General features: G+C 46.3%; 1 protein-coding gene across 6 annotated transcripts in view; it reads right to left on the minus strand.

The window, feature by feature from the left end:
* Positions 1-642: 642 nt before the first annotated feature.
* WNT9A (Wnt family member 9A) overlaps positions 643-22,152 on the minus strand; it is an 82,426-nt gene continuing 60,916 nt past the window's right edge. For all 6 annotated transcript variants that reach the window (XM_069959146.1, XM_069959148.1, XM_069959150.1 and 3 more), the window contains 2 exons: positions 15,952-16,214; positions 643-5,144 (listed from right to left, as the gene is read on the minus strand). In XM_069959146.1, the coding sequence (XP_069815247.1) occupies positions 4,671-5,144; positions 15,952-16,214 (737 nt within the window). In that variant the 3' untranslated portion in view covers positions 643-4,670. The remainder of the gene's footprint in view (positions 5,145-15,951; positions 16,215-22,152) is intronic.

A 22,152-nucleotide genomic window follows, 5' to 3' on the forward strand; every position in this document is an offset into this window, starting at 1 on the left:
TGCAGTCGCTTGTTTTTCAACATGTTGAAAAACAAGCGACTGATATAGCAGCGATCTGCTGCCGTCGCTCCGTTGAATAGGAGCATCGGCAGCAGACGCTGCTATATCCTATGGGCTGCCCGGACGATCAGCGATCCCCCGGGCAGCCCCCCCAGCAGCTCCCTGCCGCCCCTCCCGCACTCACCCGCTCGCTGCAGCCGCGTTGAATAGCGGCGGCAGCGAGCGGGGAACGAGGAAAACGGGGAACGAGCGAGCGGGGAACGAGGCTCCTCTAAAACGACCCGTGGAATAGGGCCATTAGTCTCTTTATTTACTGATTGTCTACCGACGTTCATCATTTTCACTATAATTTCTGCTCATATTATCCACTTAAAGGGGTTATCCAGAATTAGAAAAAGCATGGCTACTTTCTTTCAAAAATAGTACGACCCTCATCTGCAGGTTGTGTGTGGGATCACAATTCAACTCCATTAAATTTAATGGACAAGACAAGAGTAGAAGAAAGTGACCATTTTTTTTTTTTTAAAGCCTTGGGAACCCTTATCCAGTACTACAAAAACATGGCCACTTTTGCACCACTCTTGTCTCCAGTTCAGGTGTGGTTTGCAATTAAGCTCCATTTACTTCAATGGAACTGAGTTTCAAACCCCAACCAATCTGGAGACAAGAGTGGTGCAAAAGTGGCCATGTTTTTGTAGCACTCGATAACCCCTTGAAGTTTTCACTACGGGATTCACTTAACTTAAACTTAAAAAAATAAAAAAATCCAAATACCAAAGACTGAGTACCATTGGTCATACATGTAACATGGCAATTTTTTTTTTCCATTTTCCTTTTTTTTTTTTTTTCTTTTTGTACTTTTTTTTTAAATATTGTGATACCACAGGAAAATAAACCCAACTATGTACAATATATAACAGGAAAAGCCATATATCCACATTGTCATAAATACACTTTAAATACAGAAAGCATCTAGGCTTCAGTGCGTGTAATACTACACTCATAGGAGCTTTGTCCGCTCAGTAGTTCATTCATCCTCTCCTGCAATAACACGCGTTTTTATTCTCACTTTATTTATTTATTTTTGTTTTTTTTGCTCTTTTTGCATTTCCTGGGAATATTGAAAATATGTCAAATAAAAATAATATAAAAAAAAAAATATGTGCAAGCTTAGTGTATCTGATTCAGCCACCGCGACGTGCTTCTTCCGTACTGAAGGCACAAAATCTGTGTCTACTCCAAAAAAATATCTCTATTTAGAAAAAGGAAAGGGTTATAAAAAAAAAAAAAAAAGCGTCCGTGACGGCGAATAACTGGGTTTAATACCACATTGAAACCATAGTAAGGTCCTTCAAATGCTTTAGAATAAATAAATGTTCTTATATATAATATAATATACGTATATTCACACGGAATACAGTTCCAAATAATTGCTATATATTTATATCACTTTTTTATATTTTTTTTTTTTTTTTTTTGGTTTTTTGAGTTTTTAGAGCTATGAATTTGGTCGATGCTGTGGAGTTCATGAGGTTGGTAGTGAGAGCTATGGTATCAGAAGAATCAGGAATTTTAGCCACATTTGGGGTGTTTGCGGGACGGAAACATCTAGGGACACTTCAACATCTAGGAACAGAAGAGAATCTATAGTCAGAACACTAATCTCATGGTGGATCATTAGAGATGAGCACCACTTGGAGTCTCAGCATTTGAATACCGGTGGCTGAGGAAGTTAGATGGAGCCCTAGAGAGTCCGGGAAAACACGGATACAGCCTATGGCCAAGACTTCCTAGTACTGCATCCAACTTCATCAGCCACCTGGTATTTAAATGCAGAGCGATTAGACTGGAGCATTCTCGAGTAGAGATGATCGAACAGCGGAAAATCTTAGGTTCTATAGAACTCGAACCTTGTTGAACCTTCCGCATTTGATTCCCGATGTCTTCCTGGTCCGTGGGGAAGGAGGAGACAGCACGGGTACCGCCTTAAATTCTGGGATTCATCCTAGGTAATAGCCGGGCTGTCTCCTCCTTCCCCACAGAACGGGAAGGCATCGGGAATCAAATGTGGGAGGTTCGACAAGTTCTATAGAACCAAAGATTTTTCGCTGTTTGATTATCTCTATTCTCCAGTCACGCTCATCTCTATAGATGATGATGCAGCGTTTCAGTCGGAGACTACATTATAAATTTATAGTCACGATCAAGGGTCTGGAGTATTTCCTGGAACTTTTTGGTTCTAATGATTCTTTGGTGCAAGTTTTTGTTAAATTTCCCCTACAACATATCTGAACCTTTAATCTTAAGGTCTGTCTGGTGACACTGACCATATCTTCTGTGCAATACTGACCAACATGGACCAACTTGCTTAAAGGTGCCCATGTATCTTGGACAGCTGTCTGACAAATGCTTAATCAGTGGACAGCTAGTCCTCCCAAGTGTGCATGTGGTTCTCCAGACTCCCCTGTGCCCCTCCAGATTTCTCTGTCCTCCTCTAGGCCTTTCCAGACAATTATGTCCGCCAGCAGACTCCCCTGTACCCTTTTAGATCCTTCTTTCCATTCCAGACTCTTTGGTTCCCTCCAGAACCCCCTTTTGCTTCCAGATGCTTCTGTCCACCTCTAGAACCCCCCAAGCTACTCTGTTCCCCCAAAACTCTTCTGCCCTTTTCCTCGGTACCCCAGTAGTATTCTCTCCTGTCCCCTATTAGATTCCTCTATCCTCCCAGTAGACTATTTCCCTCCAAAGCCTTATGGTGGTGACTAGAGATGAGCGCAACTCGCGTGATCGAGTCTGATTGTTTGGTATTTGAAGAAGTTGGATGAAGCTCTAGAGAGTCCTGGAAAACATGGACACAGCCACAGGCCATAGGCCTTTGGCTGTATCCATGTTTTCCTGTACTCCCTAGGGCTGCTTCTTCAGCCCTCCAACGTTCAGACTCGAGCACGCTTGAATTGGGCTCATCTCTAGTGGAAACATATTTCCTTTCAGAACAAAGGATCAGGCATGTTGAAATCCTAAGCCAGATATCGGGGGAATCAGGACACCCCCATTCACATTATGTGGTTGTGCAATGTCTGGCGGATCCAGGTGACTTTCTACTACTGTTCACAGACACTGACCAATCTGGCTGAGGAACTAAGAGTCAGTAGACACTATTATGGAAATGGTTAACCCATTGCGGACAAACACTCGTGTGAATCTACCAGTACAAAAAGTCATTTACTGATGGCTGAAGAAGTTGGATGCAGCCCTAAGGTTGCCTGGAAAACATGGATACAGCCATAGGCCATAGGCTGTATCCATGTTTTCCAGGACTTCCTAGGGCTGCATGCAACCTCTTCAGCCACTGGTGATCAACTGCAGAACGTTTGGGTTCAAATGAACACGAACATGTTTGAGGTTCATTCATGTCTACATACGTTGCCTTCTTGGTGGGGAATCTGAATATCTTAACATCACAGAGGATCTTACTGGGTCTATAGTTGGGATCTACCCCAGCAGCTTAGTCATTCTTACAAAAAAGATTTCCAAGTAACATTCATTAAGCTGGTCTCGCTAATAGAAAATATCTGTCTACTTCACAGCTTAGCGGAGGCACGGGAAGCGTTCCTGTTTGTGTGGTTTGGCAAACAATACTCCAAGATTTGTGTAGCTGGCACATCGCGTGAATGCACCATAGTCCTTAATATAGTGGTTTTAGAGCATAATACAGTATCTAAGAAGGTTTTATTGCTTCGAGTATTACAGTAAGTGGAATGAAGTCATAAGAAGAGGGAGACCAAGTCTGGACTAAACCAATATTACATTACCATGTAATCTGGATTGGGGTAGGCGAGGTGTCGGTATAGTCCCGACTCAGGTCACGACAACTGTCAAAGTAACCTCCACAGGGTTAGTTTAATCAAGAATTTTTTTTTTTTTTTTAAAAAGCAAAATATATGTCTATATATTTATATATTTATACAATGAAAAATAAACTTCTTCTAGTGGTTTTTAAGACAGTGATAGTGCTAAAAAAAGGCTTGCCGTAGTCTAAAGACAACCTACTACTAGATGGTTCACTCGTCAGTGGTGGGACGGATCTCATTCTAGCCTCAGTTCCGTTTTGCAGCGTTGGTTCAAGACCAGAGTTGTTATTTTTGGGTTTTGCGTTTTGGCTAAGACACAGGTGTCCTACAGTGAAACCACATTGTGGCAGAGCGCAGGACACCGGTGACTTATCTCGAGGAAGGGGAGGGGGGGCAAAAGCAAAAACGACAAACAACACAAGCTAAACTGGATAACAGAATTGTTCCCTTCTCAATCATCTGAATTTATGGAGTTGTCTCCAGTCAAAGATCCAGGGTTACCAATCGTGCATGTCAAAGCCTTAATGTTCACAAAGGTTGAAGAGAACAGAGAGAATCAAGAGATGACGACTGTATGAACAGATGGCACTGGAATGTCCTCTAGCTCCCCAAGGTGCTCCGCCATGATCCATGACTCTTCACCCTTCACAAACTCAAAACATCGAAAACAACAACGACTACACAATCGGGTCATGGTCAACCCAACAAAGTGCTTATGTCACATAGAGCCATCCATCCAATATGAACGTCAGTCAAACCCTGTTTGCTTCCATAGGCGATGATGGTGTCGTGAATATATCCATGGCCTACCAGAGCCAGCTAGTCCTTGCAGGTGTATACCTCCTCTCTTTGAGTGCACTGTTTACACTCTACATAGCAGCACCAGCGGACCTGACACTGGCAAGGCCTGGTCACCACTTTGCTTTGGGTATTATGTCCACGACCGCAGCAAATGCTTTCGCAGTTTTTGTCTTTGTAACATCTCCTTCCGAACGTTCCAGGAGAATACTTGCTCATCAGGCAAAAGTTTGGTGAATCGTCAATGTAAATTAGGTCTGTAGTCCTTGGGATGTGGTCAGTGTGACCGGAAATGGGTTTTTTGGCCGGAGAAATGTCCCCTTCCCCCGTAGCTTCGTTGGTGGTGCTTCCGACTTTGAGAGAAGTCTCATATTTTTGCTTCAGCTGTTTTCCAATTTCATGAAAAGGAGAGAGCTGTCGCCAACAGGTGCGGACTGTGCAAGATCCAGACACTCCGTGACATTTACAAGTGGTCTTCACTCCGGCTTTTATGACCTAAAATTACAGAAACCAGTTAAATTCCGAAATAAAAACATCACGTGTTAAGAATGAAGGTTCCTCAGTGGTTCCTCCCTTTAATAAAGAGCAGAGCTGTTCTCTCGGAATATTCTGTTCAGCTGGGTGACAACACCCCAACCTCCCACCATCCTACCGCTGGACTGTCACATTTCCTTCTTTCCTGTGGGGGGAATCAATGGATTCTATCACTGTAACCTGTAATTATTCCTTGAGATGAAGCAAATGAGAACTGGCAGATCGAGTGGCTGAGTTAACCAATAACAGTTTCCTGGAATTTTTGACTTCATGGAAACTTGTCTATGTCCCAGATCTCTGGTTTTAATTCACCTGCCTCCCTCTTACAGATGAATCCATTTATCACTGTTTGCTAACATAAAACCCTGGAAAAAAAAGAACAAAAAGACTGAAAAAAAAACCCCATAAAAAACATCCTATTCACAATATAGTCCTAAAAGGGAATTCCACCTCAATTAACCCTTTCACGTCATAACTCATGGGGGTGGGGGATCTGGATTAATGAACATTCTGATTCTTTTTATATATGTGTTACAGCTCTAATGTGACAAAAAGGCAAAAAAATTCCTTTTTTTTCTTCGATACTTTCAGGCAGTGTGGGGCCTGTGATTACAATGGGAGCAAATCGTGACCTCCACCCCGATTCAGGAATGGTGACATTACTCACTGGCTGCAGGAAGAAGTGGCCTAGCCGTGTTGTGCAGTAAAGGAGAAGTATTTTTTTTCTTTTCTTACTGTGGGGGGGATGTACCTCTCTACTTGGGGGAAGGGGGAGAGGGGCAAACTACCTACCTATAAACATACCTGCATACTGGGAGGGAGGGGAACTACCTATGGACATACCTGCATACTGGGGGGAACTACCTACCTATGGTCATACCTGCATACTTGGGGGAGGGGCTACCTACCTATGGTCATACCTGCATACTTGGGGGAGGGGCTACCTACCTATGGACATACCTGCATTACTGGGGGGAAAAAACTACCTATGAATATGGCTGCATACTGGCGGTAGCTAATTACCTATGGACATGCCTACATACTGGGGGAACAACCTACCTATGGACATACCATATGAGCACTGCATGGTTGTATTATATGAATACTGCATGGCAATATTATTTAAGAATTGTATTGTATTTCATGAACACTGGTAGTATTATAAGCACAGTGTGACAGTATAAGAACGTTGTATGGTAGTATTATATGTGCACTGTATGACATTATTATATGAGCACTGCATAGTAGTATTATATGAGCATTGAATGGTAGTATTATATGAACACTGTATGGTAGTATTATATGAACACTGTATGGTAGTACTATATGAGCACTGCATGGTAGTATTCTATCACCGCTGTAAGGTAGTATTCTATGAGCACTGTATGGTAGTATTATATGAACACTGTAAGGTAGTATTCTATGAACACTGTATGGTAGTACTATAAGAGTATGGTATGGTAGTACTATATGAGTACTGTAGGGTAGTATTCTATGAGCACTGTATGGTAGTAATTTATAAGCACTGAATGTTAGTATTATATGAGCACTGTAAGGTAGTATTATATGAGCACTGTATGTTAGGATTATATGAACACTGCATGGTAGTATTATATGAGCACTGTATGGCAGTAATATTTGGGAACTGTGTAGCAAACTATAATATTTCTTGTTATAAAAGTATTTTAACAGTTTTATAAAAGAGGATGATGAGGATTTATATTTATTAGGGATTTATTTTACAGTTAATGGGGAAATGCGAGTAGAAGTTTGGGAGTGAACTTTTTGGCCACCTGGGTCTCCGGCATGGAGCAGACGAGCGCTCAGGCATGTATGTCTTTAGTCGCGCTTGAAAGACCAAGGAAAAGGTGAATAAATATTTATTGACAGCTACTTTATTACTTAGCTGTGAAAATCCTGCGTGGAGCGGTCAGAGTTGCACTCGGGCATACAGCTCTGGCTGGGAATGGGCCAAAAGTGACGTTACCCAGAACATTTCAGAAAAATACTGTGTGATCGGCGATCAGGGCCAACAATCACACCTCATGCCAGTGACAGCCGAGACCTTGACAAACACACTCCGATCGCACACGGTAGCAACGCAACGTAACGGCTGCTTACACAAAGAGCTGATTTATAGGATACGGTCAGCAGGTAGGGCAGCGAGGCCGCTCCTCAAATACCATGACATCACACCAGGACTGCAGGTTGTGGCTTTCAGATGTCACAGTCAGCATTATAAATAATATTTTATCTTACAAAATATTTTCCCGCTGTACAAAGGCCTGAATTATTTCACCGAGGTATCCCAAAAGCCTAAATAGCGGTGTCACACAAAATAAATACTGCCAGTGCTCATATAATATGGCTATAAAGTGCTCAAAAATACCACCATACAGTGCTCATATAATACAACCATACTGTGTTCATACAATACCCCATGCTGTGCTCATAAAATACCACCATACAGTGCTCATATAACACCACCATAGTGCTCATATAATAACACCATACTGTGTTCCTACAATACCCCATGCTGTGCTCATAAAATACCACCATACAGTGCTCATATAATAACACCATACTGTGTTCATACAATACCCCCACACTGTGCTCATACAATACCCCCATACTGTGCTCACAAAATACCACCATACTGTGCTCTTATAACTCTACCATACAGTGTTCATAAAATACCCCCATACAGTGTTCATAAAATACCCTTATACAGTGTTCATATATTACTGCATATAGTGCTCATAAAATACCACCATATAGTGCTCATATAATGCCACTATATACTGCTCAATACCAACATACAGTGCTTCTATAATACTACCATATAGTGCTCATAAAATATCAACACACAGGGCTCATGAAATATCACCACACAGTGCTCAAATGCCAAAGCTTTAGAGAGAGCTTCACATGGATATGTGACTACTACCGTAAAAAGCTCCACATGGACATGTGACTACTACCGGAAAAAGCTCCACATGGATATGCGACTACTACCGGAAAAAGCTCCACATGGATATGTGACTACTACCGGAAAAAGCTCCACACTACTACCGGAAAAAGCTCCACATGGATATGTCACTACTACCGGAAAAAGCTCCACATGGATATGCAACTACTACCGGAAAAGGCTCCACATGGATATGTGACTACTACCGGAAAAAGCTCCACACTACTACCGGAAAAAGCTCCACATGGATATGTCACTACTACCGGAAAAAGCTCTACATGGATATGAGACTACTACCGGAAAAAGCTCCACATGGATATGCGACTACTACCGGAGAAAGCTCCACATGGACATGTGACTACTACCGGAAAAAGCTCCACATGGACATTGACTACTACCGGAAAAAGCTCCACATGGATACGAAAACTGTCAGAGAGCTCTACAAATATAAGTGTCCACTATAATACAATAATACAGTGCCCATAAAATACCACCATACAGGGCACAACTGCCAGGGAGATCTCTACATGGACACATGACTACTGCTGGAAAGGGCTCTACATGGATAAGTATCTATTGCTGGAGAGAGCTCTACATGGATACGTGACTACTGCCAGAGAGATGGCTACATGGATACGTGACTACTACAGGAGAGAACGCTACATGGATACATGACTACTACAAGAGAGAGCTCTACATTGATGGGAATACTGTCAGAGAGAGCTCTACAAGGATACATGACTACTACAAGAGAGAGCTCTACATTGATGGGAATACTGTCAGAGAGAGCTCTACATGGATACATGACTACTACATGAGAGATGGGACTACTGCTGGAGAGTGCCTACATGGATGGGACTACTGCGGGAGAGCACTCTACATGGATGGGACTACTGCTGGAGAGTGCTCTACATGGATGGGACTACTGCTTGAGAGTGCTCTACATGAATGGGACCACTGCTGGAGGTAACTCTACATAGATGGGACTACTGCTGGAGAGTGCTTTACATGGATGGGACTACTGCTGGAGAGCGGTCTACATGGATGGGACTACTGCTGAAGATCACTACATGGATGGGACTACTGGTGGAGAGCACTCTACATGGATGGGACTACTGCTGGAGAGTGCTCTACATGGAGGGGACTACTGGTGGAGATCGCTCTACATGGATGGGACTACTGCAGGAGATCACTCTACATGGATGGGACTACTGGTGGAGATCGCTCTACATGGATGGGACTACTGCAGGAGATCACTCTACATGGATGGGACTACTGCTGGAGAGCAGTCTACATGGAGGGGACTACTGGTGGAGAGCGCTCTACATGGATGAGACTACTGGTGGAGAGTGCTCTGCATGGATGGGACTACTGCTGGAGAGTGCTCTGCATGGATGGGACTACTGCTGGAGAGTGCTCTGCATGGATGGGACTACTGCTGGAGAGCGCTCTACATGGATGGGAATAGTGATGGAGATCGCTCTACATGGAGGGGACTACTGCAGGAGATCACTCTACATGAATGGGACTACTGCTGGAGATCACTCTACATGGATGGGACTTCTGGTGGAGAGCGCTCTACATGGATGGGACTACTACTGGAGAGCGCTCTACATGGATGGGACTACTACTGGAGAGCACTCTACATGGATGGGAATACTGCTGGAGAGTGCTCTACATGGATGAGTCTACTGCTTGAGAGTGCTCTACATGGATGGGACTACTGCTGGAGATCGCTCTACATTGATGGGACTACTGCAGGAGATCGCTCTACATCTATGGGACTACTGCTGGAGGGTGCTCTGCAAGGATGGGACTACTGCTGGAAAGCACTCTACATGGATAGGACTACTGGTGGAGATCGCTCTACATGGATGGGACTACTGCAGAAGATCACTCTACATGGATGGGACTACTGCTGGAGAGCAGTCTACATGGAGGGGACTACTGGTGGAGAGCGCTCTACATGGATGGGACTACTGCTGGAGAGAGCTCTACATGGATGGGAATAGTGGTGGAGATTGCTCTACATGGAGGGGACTACTGCAGGAGATCACTCTACATGGATGGGACTACTGCTGGAGATCACTCTACATGGATGGGACTTCTGGTGGAGAGTGCTCTACATGGATGGGACTACTACTGGAGAGCGCTCTACATGGATGGGAATACTGCTGGAGATCACTCTACCTGGATGGGACTACTGCTGGAGAGTGCTCTACATCGATGGGACTACTGGTGGAGATTGCTCTACATCGATGGGACTACTGCTGGAGAGTGCTCTACATGGATGAGTCTACTGCTTGAGAGTGCTCTACATGGATGGGACTACTGCTGGAGATCGCTCTACATCGATGGGACTACTGCTGGAGATTGCTTTACATGGATGGGACTACTGCTGGAAAGCACTCTACATGGATGAGACTACTGCAGGAGATCACTCTACATGGATGGGACTACTGCTGGAAAGCACTCTACATGGATGGGACTACTGGTGGAGATCGCTCTACATGGATGAGACTACTGCTAAAGAGCACTCTACATGGATGGGACTACTGCTGGAGATCACTCTACATGGATGGGACTACTGCTGGAGATTACTCTACATGGATGGGACTACTGGTGGAGAGCGCTCTACATGGATGGGACTTCTGGTGGAGAGTGCTCTGCATGTATGGGACTACTGCTGGAGAGTGCTTTGCATGGATGGGACTACTGCTGGAGAGCGCTCTACATGGATGGGAATAGTGGTGGAGATCGCTCTACATGGATGGGACTACTGCTGGAGAGTGCTCTACATGGATGCGACTACTGCTGGAGATCGCTTTACATGGATGGGACTACTGCTGGAGATCGCTCTACATCGATGGGACTACTGCTGGAGAGAGCTCTACATCGATGGAGCTACTGCTGGAGATCACTCTACCTGGATGGGACTACTGCTGGAGAGCGCTCTACATGGATGGGAATAGTGGTGGAGATCGCTCTACATGGATGGGACTACTGCTGGAGATCACTCTACATCGATGGGACTACTGCTGGAGAGAGCTCTACATCGATGGAGCTACTGCTGGAGAGTGCTCTACATCGATGGGACTACTGCTGGAGAGCACTCTACATGGATGGGACTACTGGTGGAGAGCGCTCTACATGGATGGGACTACTGGTGGAGATCGCTCTACAAGGATAAGTGTCTGCAGATGACCTGAGGCAATGTTTCTACAATACGACCTATGACCTAGGCTACACATAGTTGTGTCCAGCAGTGACCCTAGCAGAATTGCTGCCGGACTCCGTCACTCCTCAGAGGATTTTGTCTGCTGCTTATTATTTTATTATTTTTTTACCATTTGAGATGACTATTTTTGGTTGATTTGATGCTCCTCTCCCCGGTCGGAGTCTCCGGTGCTCCGGTGTCTATAGACAGAATATCCATTACACGGGGGGTTTAGGGCACGTTGGGAGAACCTTGCATTCCTCCTTATATGAACACTTGGACACACAGTCCTGCTCTACGTTCCAATGTTTCAGGTTTCTCCCCACAAATCTAAGGAGCCTCGAGCCTCCTCGGCCGCCTGTGATTTCTCCGGTAAAAAAAAAAAAAGAAGCAAAGTGGGAACAAATCTGACATTCCTGAGAACATGGTCCACGCAGTGCGGCTCAATGAGAGCAGTGAAATAATACATGACACAGATGGGTGAGTGCCCGGCCTGACTGGGTAACCGCATCTCCCTGCAAGCGCCCCTCACACTGGTGGGATATGCTTGATCACACACACCTCAGAGAAGGTCCGACCCCGGGGGATTAAGAAACTTAGCAACAATTCTGAATGGCGCTCTGAACATCGTGCTGAATGATACTGAGAAACACCGACAGATTTAATTAAAACGTCCCGTCCTCGGGCCGGAGAAACAAGCGGGGGTCTGTCACTGCTGGGAACGGGACACAAGGGGGTGGGGGGACCAACAAGTGTCTGGTGAGCGAAGACCCCGGGACCACTTCTCTGCAGCCAATGACGACTTATTAGTAACCAGTATAAATACTGATGACATCACGACCCAACAGCATATTTTATAGATGATGACATCACATCAGTAGCCCCTAACAGTGATGACATCATAACCCACCAGAAGGATGATATCAGAAATCACTACAGCTTTTAAAGGGGAAAAAATATTTTGTTTCAAATCAACTAGTGTCAGAAAGTTATAAAGATTTGTAAATTGCCTCTATTTAAAAATCTCAAGTATTTCAGTACTTATCAGCTGCTGCATGTCCTGCAGGAAGTGGTGTATTGTTTCCAGTCTGACACAGTGCTCTCTGCTGCCACCCCTGTCCATGTCAGGAACTGTCCAGAGCAGGAGAGGTTTAATATGGGGGATTTGTTACTGCTCTGGACAGTTCCTGACATAGACAGAGGTGGCAGCAGAGAGTCCTGTGTAAGACTGGAAAGAATACACCACTTCCTGCAGGACATACAGCAGCTGATAAGTACTGGAAGAATTGAGGGTTTTTTTTAAATAGAAGTAATTTATAAATCTGTATAACTGTCTGGTATTAGTTTATTTAAAGAATATGAATTTTTCACCCGTTAAAGATGATGGGAACAGATCAGAAGCATTATAAATCTGGAAGAGGCTGTAAATAATGATAACTCATCAGCTACCAATACAGATATCCCTATCAAACTACCAGAAGCTTATTTAGAGGATGACATCACAGATCACCAGCACCTTTATAGATGATGACATCACAGATCACCAGGACCTTTTATAGATGATGACATCACAGATTACCAGGACCTTTTATAGATGATGACATCATCAGTCTTGATGGATGATGTCATTATCTATAAAAAGTGTTGCTGATCCGTGATATCATAATATAATCAGCCTTGATATGACATCACAGATCACCAGGACCTTGTAATAAAACATCAGCATATTAAATATATCATCAGACCTGAAGACGCCACCATGCTGCCACGGCCTTTTAAGTAACTGGCAGCAGAGTAAAGTCATGACATCACAAGTCACCATGACATATTAACTTACCAGCAGATTAAAAATGTGATGGCATCACAAGTAGGCAAAGATGACATCCGTAAGCAACCGACAAACAATAACCAATGCAAATATACAGAGGCAATTCAACACCCTGACAAACAACTGTATGCTGGTGACGATGTCGCAGCTCGCGGCAGCTCATGGTGACACTGGAGCACACTGGTAAACTCAGCAGGTGATGATGTCACAAGCCAACAGCCAAAGAATATGATATTTCAAACTGTCAACCATAGGCAAAGATAATGACATCACGTTATAAGGGATAATGCCGTGCCTAGCTGCAGGTCATGACACCGGGTGATGACATCACTAGCATCAACTGATGACACCAGAACAGAACATTTACATGAATTGTTACATTTATATATAAATATATATTCAGCCAGATGGAAAGTACCTGTGAGTGGGGACGGCGAGAGAGAACGGCCCCAGAGATGAGGAGAAGACATGGCCGATCTTCCTACCCCTCATCAATAGGCTAAACATTATATACACACTGCCCAAGACCAGCATCACATCATACACTGCCCGAGACCAGCATCACATCATACACTGCCCGAGACCAGCATCACATCATACACTGCCCGAGACCAGCATCACACCATACACTGCCCGAGACCAGCATCACAGCGTACACTGCCCGAGACCAGCATCACATTGTACACTGCCCGAGACCAGCATCACATCATACACTGCCCGAGACCAGCATCACATCATACACTGCCCGAGACCAGCATCACATTATACACTGCCCGAGACCAGCATTTCATTATACACTGCCCGAGACCAGCATCACATCATACACTGCCCGAGACCAGCATCACATCATACACTGCCCGAGACCAGCATCACATCATACACTGCCCGAGACCAGCATCACATTATACACTGCCCGAGACCAGCATCACAGCATACACTGCCCGAGACCAGCATCACATCATACACTGCCCGAGACCAGCATCACATCATACACTGCCCGAGACCAGCATCACAGCGTACACTGCCCGAGACCAGCATCATATTGTACACTGCCCGAGACCAGCATCACATCATACACTGCCCGAGACCAGCATCACATCATACACTGCCCGAGACCAGCATCACATTATACACTGCCCGAGACCAGCATCACATCATACACTGCCCGAGACCAGCATCACAGCATACACTGCCCGAGACCAGCATCATATTGTACACTGCTCGAGACCAGCATCACAGCATACACTGCCCGAGACCAGCATCACATCATACACTGCCCGAGACCAGCATCATATCATACACCGCCCGAGACCAGCATCACATTATACACTGCCCGAGACCAGCATCACATCATACACTGCCCGAGACCAGCATCACATCATACACTGCCCGAGACCAGCATCACATCATACACTGCCCGAGACCAGCATCACATCATATACTGCCCGAGACCAGCATTACATTATACACTGCCCGAGACCAGCATCATATTGTACATCATACACTGCCCGAGACCAGCATCACATTGTACACTGCCCGAGACCAGCATCACATCATACACTGCCCGAGACCAGCATCACATCATACACTGCCCGAGACCAGCATCACATTGCGATTTCTTGATGTAAGGCAACCAGCTGGTGTTAAGTTTCATCCAGTATCTGCCATATTGTATGTCTGGTACATGGTGAGGCACTGTCATGCATTAGGTGGTGGAGGGATCAGGCAGGATCAGCACATCTGTCTCGCTGTATATGGGATTTTCTCTGCCAGGATCCGGCGACTTGTTAGAATCATTTACTTTTATTATCACAACACAAAAGGAGTGAAGTTTGGAGCTGAGGGGAAGTGTTTGGGGGGGAGGGGGGGGGGGGGAGGCCTCCCCCGTCTCATCGCCAGAGATGGACTCTTCCTTTCTCAGGATCCGCAGCTGAATATCTCGAGCTGCATTTGGCAATAGAGAGGAAATTGTGTTTTTAATAAGAGTCCATTCACATCCCAGACATCTCCATAAAGAAGCGGCTGAAGAGGCTCTCACTTTAATTACGCACCTCCGCGCCAGGACTGGCCGCCTTTCACTGGTGATTGAGGTCACGCTGAGGGCCCTTATCCCCACACAAAGGACCAATGATTTCATAATCTGTCCACAGTCTGAGAGACCAAGCCGTATAGGACGACTCACGGGTCACCTAATATACTAGTCATGTGGGGAGGGCGTCACCATGCAAGTCCTCGAAATTAAAGGGGTACTCGGGCAAAAATATTTTTCTTTCAAATCGACCGGTGTCAGAAAGCTATATAGATTTATAATTTACATCTGTTTAAAAATTTTCTGTCTTCCAATATTCATCAGCTGCTGTATGTCCTGCAGGAACTGATGGATTCTTTCCAGTCTGACACAGTGCTCTCTGCTGCCACCTCTGTCCATGTCAGGAACTGTCCAGAGCAGTAGCAAATCCCCATAGAAAACTGGACAGCTCCTGACATGGACAGAGGTGGCAGCAGAGAGCACTGTGTCAGACTGGAGAGAATACAGCACTTCCTGCAGGACATACAGCAGCTGATAAGTACTGGAAGACTGGAGATTTTAAAATAGTTATATAACATCCTATGCCTAAAGCTACAGTGTGGGCCCCCTCACCCGTTAGCAGTCACAGTGACTTGTCCCCTTGGTATAAGGGTACCCTCTCACATCAGACCCCGCTGACCACCTCTATGGCGCGGGCAGCAGGTCTCCTGACCGCTGGTCACTCACCTTGATCCCCACGTTCGTGTTATGTAAGTCCATTCGTGCTCTCAGATCTCTGTCTGATTTTTTGCCCAGAAATTCCTTGACAAATTTATTGCTGTATTTCAGGTTGTCCCCGCAGCCGCCCCACTGCCAGGCCTCCCTGTTCTCCAGGTCTGGAGCCTCGTCACATGTGCATCGCTCCATCCGCCCAGCACTGCACGCTTTCGCCATGGCGTGAGTGAGTCCGGCTGAGGAAATGGCGTACAGGAAGGCTGTCTCTTTGAAACCTGTGAAGAGAAAGGCGGAAAATTGTTTATTGTGGCCTGTCTGCTCCTATGTATGTATATACTGCTATAAGATCTGTAATTGTTGTTCATCTCACAGAGGATTGTCTGGACTGGATGCAATTGTAACAAACTATCAGTAGGAAATAGAGACATATGTTTCTGATGTGCTTAGCTCACAGAGGATTGTCTGGACTGGATGCAACTGTAACAAACTATCAGTATGGAATAGAGGCCTATGTTTCTGATGTGCTTAGCTCACAGAGGATTGTCTAGAGTATATACAACTGTAACACACTATCATTATAGGAGAGAGGTGTATGCTACTGATGTGTTTAGCTCATGGAGGATTGTCTGGACTGGATGCAACTGTAACAAACTATCAGTATGGAATAGAGGCGTATGTTACTGATGTGCTTAGCTCACAAAGGATTGTCTGGACTAGATACAGCTGTAAAACACTATCAGTATAGGAGAGAGGTGTATGCTACTGATGTGTTTAGCTCACGGAGGATTGTCTGGAATAGATACAACTGTAACACACTATCGGTATAAGAGAAAGGCATAGGTTTCTGATCTTTTCAGCGCACAGAGGATTATCTGGACTGGATGCAACTGTAACAAACCATCAGCATGTAATAGAGGCGTATGCTTCTGATATGCTTAGCTCACAGAGGATTGTCTGGACTAGATATAGCTGTAAAACACTATCAGTATAGGACAGAGGTGTATGCTACTGATGTGTTTAGCTCATGGAGGATTGTCTGGAGTATATACAACTGTAACACACTATCGGTCTATTCCATGGGATGATTATCGTTCGCATAATCGTTAACGATAAACGATCCAAACAACCGCTATTACGAAAGACCTGAAATCGTTCACCCATTTACATGAAAAGATAATCATAACTTGCGGTTGTCTTGTCGTCGCCATTGCGTTCGTCACTACTGCGAACGACTTCTTATTTAATGCGAACGATTTGCGAACGAGCAACAATTAAAATAGGTCCAGGTCTTATTGAATGATCAACGATTTCTCGTTCGATTGTTAGTCGTTAACTGCTATTCAAACTAACGATTATCGTTTAGATTCAAACGATTTAACGATAATCTCAACTATAAACGTCTGATGGAATAGGGCCCTTAGAGAGAAGCATAGGTTTCTGATCTTTTCAGCTCACAGAGGATTGTCTGGAGTAGATACAACTGTAACAAACTATCAGTATGGAATAGAGACATATGTCTCTGATGTGTTCAGCTCACAGAGGATTGTCTGGACTAGATACAACTGTAAAACACTATCAGTGTAGGAGAGAGGCATATGCTTCTGATGTGCTTAGCTCACAGAGGACTGTCTGGACTAGATGCAACTGTAACAAACTATCAGTATGAAATAGAGGTGTATGCTACTGATGTGTTTAGCTCACGGAGGATTGTCTGGAATAGATACAACTGTAACACACTATCGGTATAAGAGAAAGGCATAGGTTTCTGATCTTTTCAGCGCACAGAGGATTGTCTGGACTGGATGCAACTGTAACAAACCATCAGCATGTAATAGAGGCGTATGCTTCTGATGTGCTTAGCTCACAGAGGATTGTCTAGAGTATATACAACTGTAACACACTATCAGTGTAGGAGAGAGGCATATGCTACTGATGTGTTTAGCTCACGGAGGATTGTCTGGAGTATATAGAAATGTAACACACTATCGGTCTAAGAGAGAAGCATAGGTTTCTGATCTTTTCAGCTCACGGAGGACTGTCTGGACTAGATACAACTGTAACAGACTATCAGTATAGAAGAGAGGCGTATGCTTCTGATGTGTTTAGCTTACAGAGTATTGTCTGGAGTAGATAAAAATGTAACAGACCATCAGTTTGGGAGGGAGACATTTGCTTCTAATGTTTTTCAGCTCACAGAGGATTGTCTAGACTAGATACAACTGTAACAGGCTATCAATATAGAAGAGAGGCATATGCTTTTGATGTGTTCGGCTCACAGAGGATTTTCTGGACTAGATACAACTGTAACAGGCTATCAATATAGAAGAGAGACATATGCTATTGATGTGTTCAGCTCACAGAGGATTTTCTGGACTAGATACAACTGTAACAGACTATTAGTATGGAAGACAGGCTTATGCTCCTATGTGTTTAGCTCAAGGAGTATTGTCTGGAGTACATAGAACTGTAACAGACCATCAGTATGGGAGGGAGACATATGCTTTTGATGTGTTCAGCTCACAGAGGATTGTTCCAACTTTATTTCTACAAAACCAGAAATAGTTTTAACCAATAATACGCTATGACGCTGAAGTGTTTAATAAGCCCTCCTCCCCCACCCCCGGGAACGCGGCCAGGCTTAGTTAACATGGGGCTGATGGCGAGCCGTCTCCGCAGCGAGCCACATGGTTGCACAAGATATTAATTAACAAGCTCATAAAACCAATGTGAATACGGGCATTCTAACCTCCGGTGTCTCCCGGGGCCACCACCCACATGGCTCTGGTTTCAGCGCTTCTCACATCACTGACCACAACAATAACCCTTTGTGTCCCAGCTAAGAGGCAGGTAAAACCTGAGTGAGGGTTGTAGTCAGTGCGCAAGGAGTTAAGTGACAGAAGAACTGGTGTGGGAAGTCCTGGACTTTACCTTGTGCCGTTAGTATAGAACTAACTGACAGGTGTAAGAAGGCAACACTATAGAGGGGGAGCACAAGTCCAGAGCTGGTGACAAATGGATCAGGAAAATTACATAAAAAGAAGAGATTTGTGTTGTAGAAGATAAACTAAGAAGTGCATCAAAGCATCAGGGATTAGTAGCGGTAGAGAGTCAGGGATCAGCAGGGGCAGAGCGTCAGGGAACAGCAGGGGCAGAGCGTCAGGGAACAGCAGGGGCAGAGCGTCAGGGAACAGCAGGGGAAGAGCATCAGGGAACAGCAGGGGAAGAGCATCAGGGAACAGCAGGGGAAGATCGTCAGGGATCAACAGGGGCAGAGCGTCAGGGATCAACAGGGGCAGGGCGTCAGGGATCAACAGGGGCAGGGCGTCAGGGAACAGCAGGGGCAGAGCGTCAGGGAACAGCAGGGGCAGAGCGTCAGGGAACAGCAGGGGAAGAGCATCAGGGAACAGCAGGGGCAGAGCATCAGGGAAAAGCAGGGGCAGAGCGTCAGGGAACAGCAGGGGAAGAGCGTCAGGGATCAGCAGGGGCAGGGCGTCAGGGATCAGCAGGGGAAGAGCCTCAGGGATCAGCAGGGGAAGAGCGTCAGAGATCAGCAGGGAAAGCGTCAGGAATCAGCAGGAGAAGAGCGTCAGGGATCAGCAGGAGAAGAGCATCAGGGATTAGCAGGAGAAGAGCGTCAGGGATCAGCAGGAGAAGAGCGTCAGGGATCAACAGAAGAAGCACTTTAGGGATCAGCAGGAGAAGAACATCAGGGAACAGCAGGGGCAGAGCGTCAGGGATCAGCAGGGGCAGAGCGTCAGGGAACAGCATGGGCAGAGCCTCAGGGATCAGCAGGGGCAGAGCGTCAGGGAACAGCAGGGGCAGAGCGTCAAGGATCAGCAGGGGCAGAGCGTCAAGGATCAGCAGGGGCAGAGCGTCAGGGAACAGCAGGGGCAGAGCGTCAAGGATCAGCAGGGGCAGAGCGTCAAGGATCAGCATGGGCAGAGCGTCAGGGATCAGCATGGGCAGAGCGTCAGGGAACAGCAGGGGCAGAGCGTCAGGGAACAGCAGGGGCAGAGTGTCAGGGAACAGCAGGGGCAGAGCGTCAGGGAACAGCAGGGGCAGAGCGTCAGGGAACAGCAGGGGCAGAGCGTCAGGGAACAGCAGGGGCAGAGCCTCAGGGATCAGCAGGGGCAGAGCGTCAGTAAACAGCAGGGGCAGAGCATCAGGGATCAGCAGGGGCAGAGCTGTAAATGATTGACTTAAAGTCATACTGACAGCCCTGGAGATGACTAGAGCATAAAATATAATATAATAGCAGAATAGTGAGCGCAGCCCTGGAGGATAAGATGTGATGTAGCAGCAGAATAGTGAGTGCAGCTCTGGAGGTGACTGGAGGATAAGACATGATGTAACAGCAGAATAGCGAGTGCAGCTCTGCAGGTGACTGCAGTAACTCACATCATGTATAGATTTACAGGGAATTGCTGCTGCTCTGTGCTGTCACCTGATTTCAATCAACTAAACTAAGAATCCAGAGCTGCAGCTGGGTGCGGATAACACGCTATATTACATGCTGATAAGAGGGGGAGATGTTTGTGCCCCCCGCTGTGCGTCTAACAGATGTTCCTTGGAGCTGGAGATGATCCCAGAAACAATAAGTCATTGGTTTCTCTACACAATCTGCTGCGTAGTGAAGAATCTGCAGGGCGGACGGGTGCTGGATATAGCACACTCACAGTGTATACACCCTGTAGGTTACAGCTAGTAGGTAGCTACGTATAAAGAACTGACTATAGTCCAGTCCCTGGTGTACAGAGGGTTAGAGCCCAGGCCCTGTTGTACAGAGGGTTAGAGCCCAGGCCCTAGTGTACAGAGGGTTAGAGCCCAGGCCCTGGTGTCCAGAGGGTTAGAGTCCCAGTCCTTCATGTCCAGAGGGTTAGAGTCCAGTCCCTGGTGTCCAGAGGGTTAGAGTCCAGTCCCTGGTGTCCAGAGGGTTAGAGCCCAGTCCCTGGTGTCCAGAGGGTTAGAGTCCAGTCCCTGGTGTCCAGAGGGTTAGAGCCCAGGCCCTGGTGTCCAGAGGGTTAGAATCCAGTCCTTGGTGTCCAGAGGTTTAGAGTCCCAGTCCTTGGTGTACAGAGGGTTAAAACTCAGTCCCTGGTGTCCAGAGGGTTAGAGTCTCAGTCCTTTATGTCCAGAGGGTTAGAGTCTCAGTCCTTTATTTCCAGAGGGTTAGAGTCCAGTCTCTGGTGTCCAGAGGTTAAGAGTCCAGTCCCTGGTGTTCAGAGGGTTAGAGCCTAGGCCCTGGTGTCCAGAGGGTTAGAGCCCAGGCCCTGGTGTCCAGAAGATTAGAGACCAGGCCCTGGTGTCCAGAGGATTAGAGCCCAGGCCCTGGTGTCCAGAGGATTAGAGCCCAGGCCCTGGTGTCCAGAGGATTACAGCCCAGGCCCTGGTGTCCAGAGGGTTAGAGCCCAGGCCCTGGTGTCCAGAGGGTTAGAGCCCAGGCCCTGGTGTCCAGAGGGTTAGAGCCCAGGCCCTGGTGTCCAGAGGGTTAGAGCCCAGGCCCTGGTGTCCAGAGGGTTAGAGCCCAGGCCCTGGTGTCCAGAGGGTTAGAGCCCAGTCCCTGGTGTCCAGAGGGTTAGAGCCCAGGCCCTGGTGTCCAGAGGGTTAGAGCCCAGTCCCTTGTGTCCAGAGGGTTAGAGCCCAGTCCCTGGTGTCCAGAGGGTTAGAGCCCAGGCCCTGGGGTCCAGAGGGATAGAGTCCAGTCCCTGGTGTCCAGAGGTTTAGAAAGCAGTCCCTGGTGTCCAGAGGGTTAAATCTCAGTCCCTAGTGTCCAGAGGGTTAGAGCCCAGACCCTGGTGTCCAGAGGGTTAGAGCCCAGGCCCTGGTGTCCAGAGGTTTAGAAAGCAGTCCCTGGTGTCCAGAGGTTTAGAAAGCAGTCCCTGGTGTTCAGAGGTTTAAAGTCCAGGCCCTAGTGTCTAGATGGTTAGAGCTCAGGCCCTGGTGTCCGAAGGGTTACAGCTCAGTCCCTGATGTTCACAGTGTTAAGGTCCCTTGTGTCCAGAGGTCCACGCCACCTTACAGTGGTTCAATATTCATAAAGTACCACCATACAAAAAATGCTCATATAACACCACCATACCGTTCTCATATAACACCGCCCTTCAGTGCTCATATACCACCATACAATGCCTGTATAATATTACCATACAGTGCTGACATAATACAACCATACAGTGCTCATATAACACCACCATACAGTGCTTATGTAACACC

This window comes from Dendropsophus ebraccatus, chromosome 2 (genome assembly GCF_027789765.1).
Source record: "Dendropsophus ebraccatus isolate aDenEbr1 chromosome 2, aDenEbr1.pat, whole genome shotgun sequence".
In the NCBI taxonomy this organism is placed as follows: Eukaryota; Metazoa; Chordata; class Amphibia; order Anura; family Hylidae; genus Dendropsophus; species Dendropsophus ebraccatus.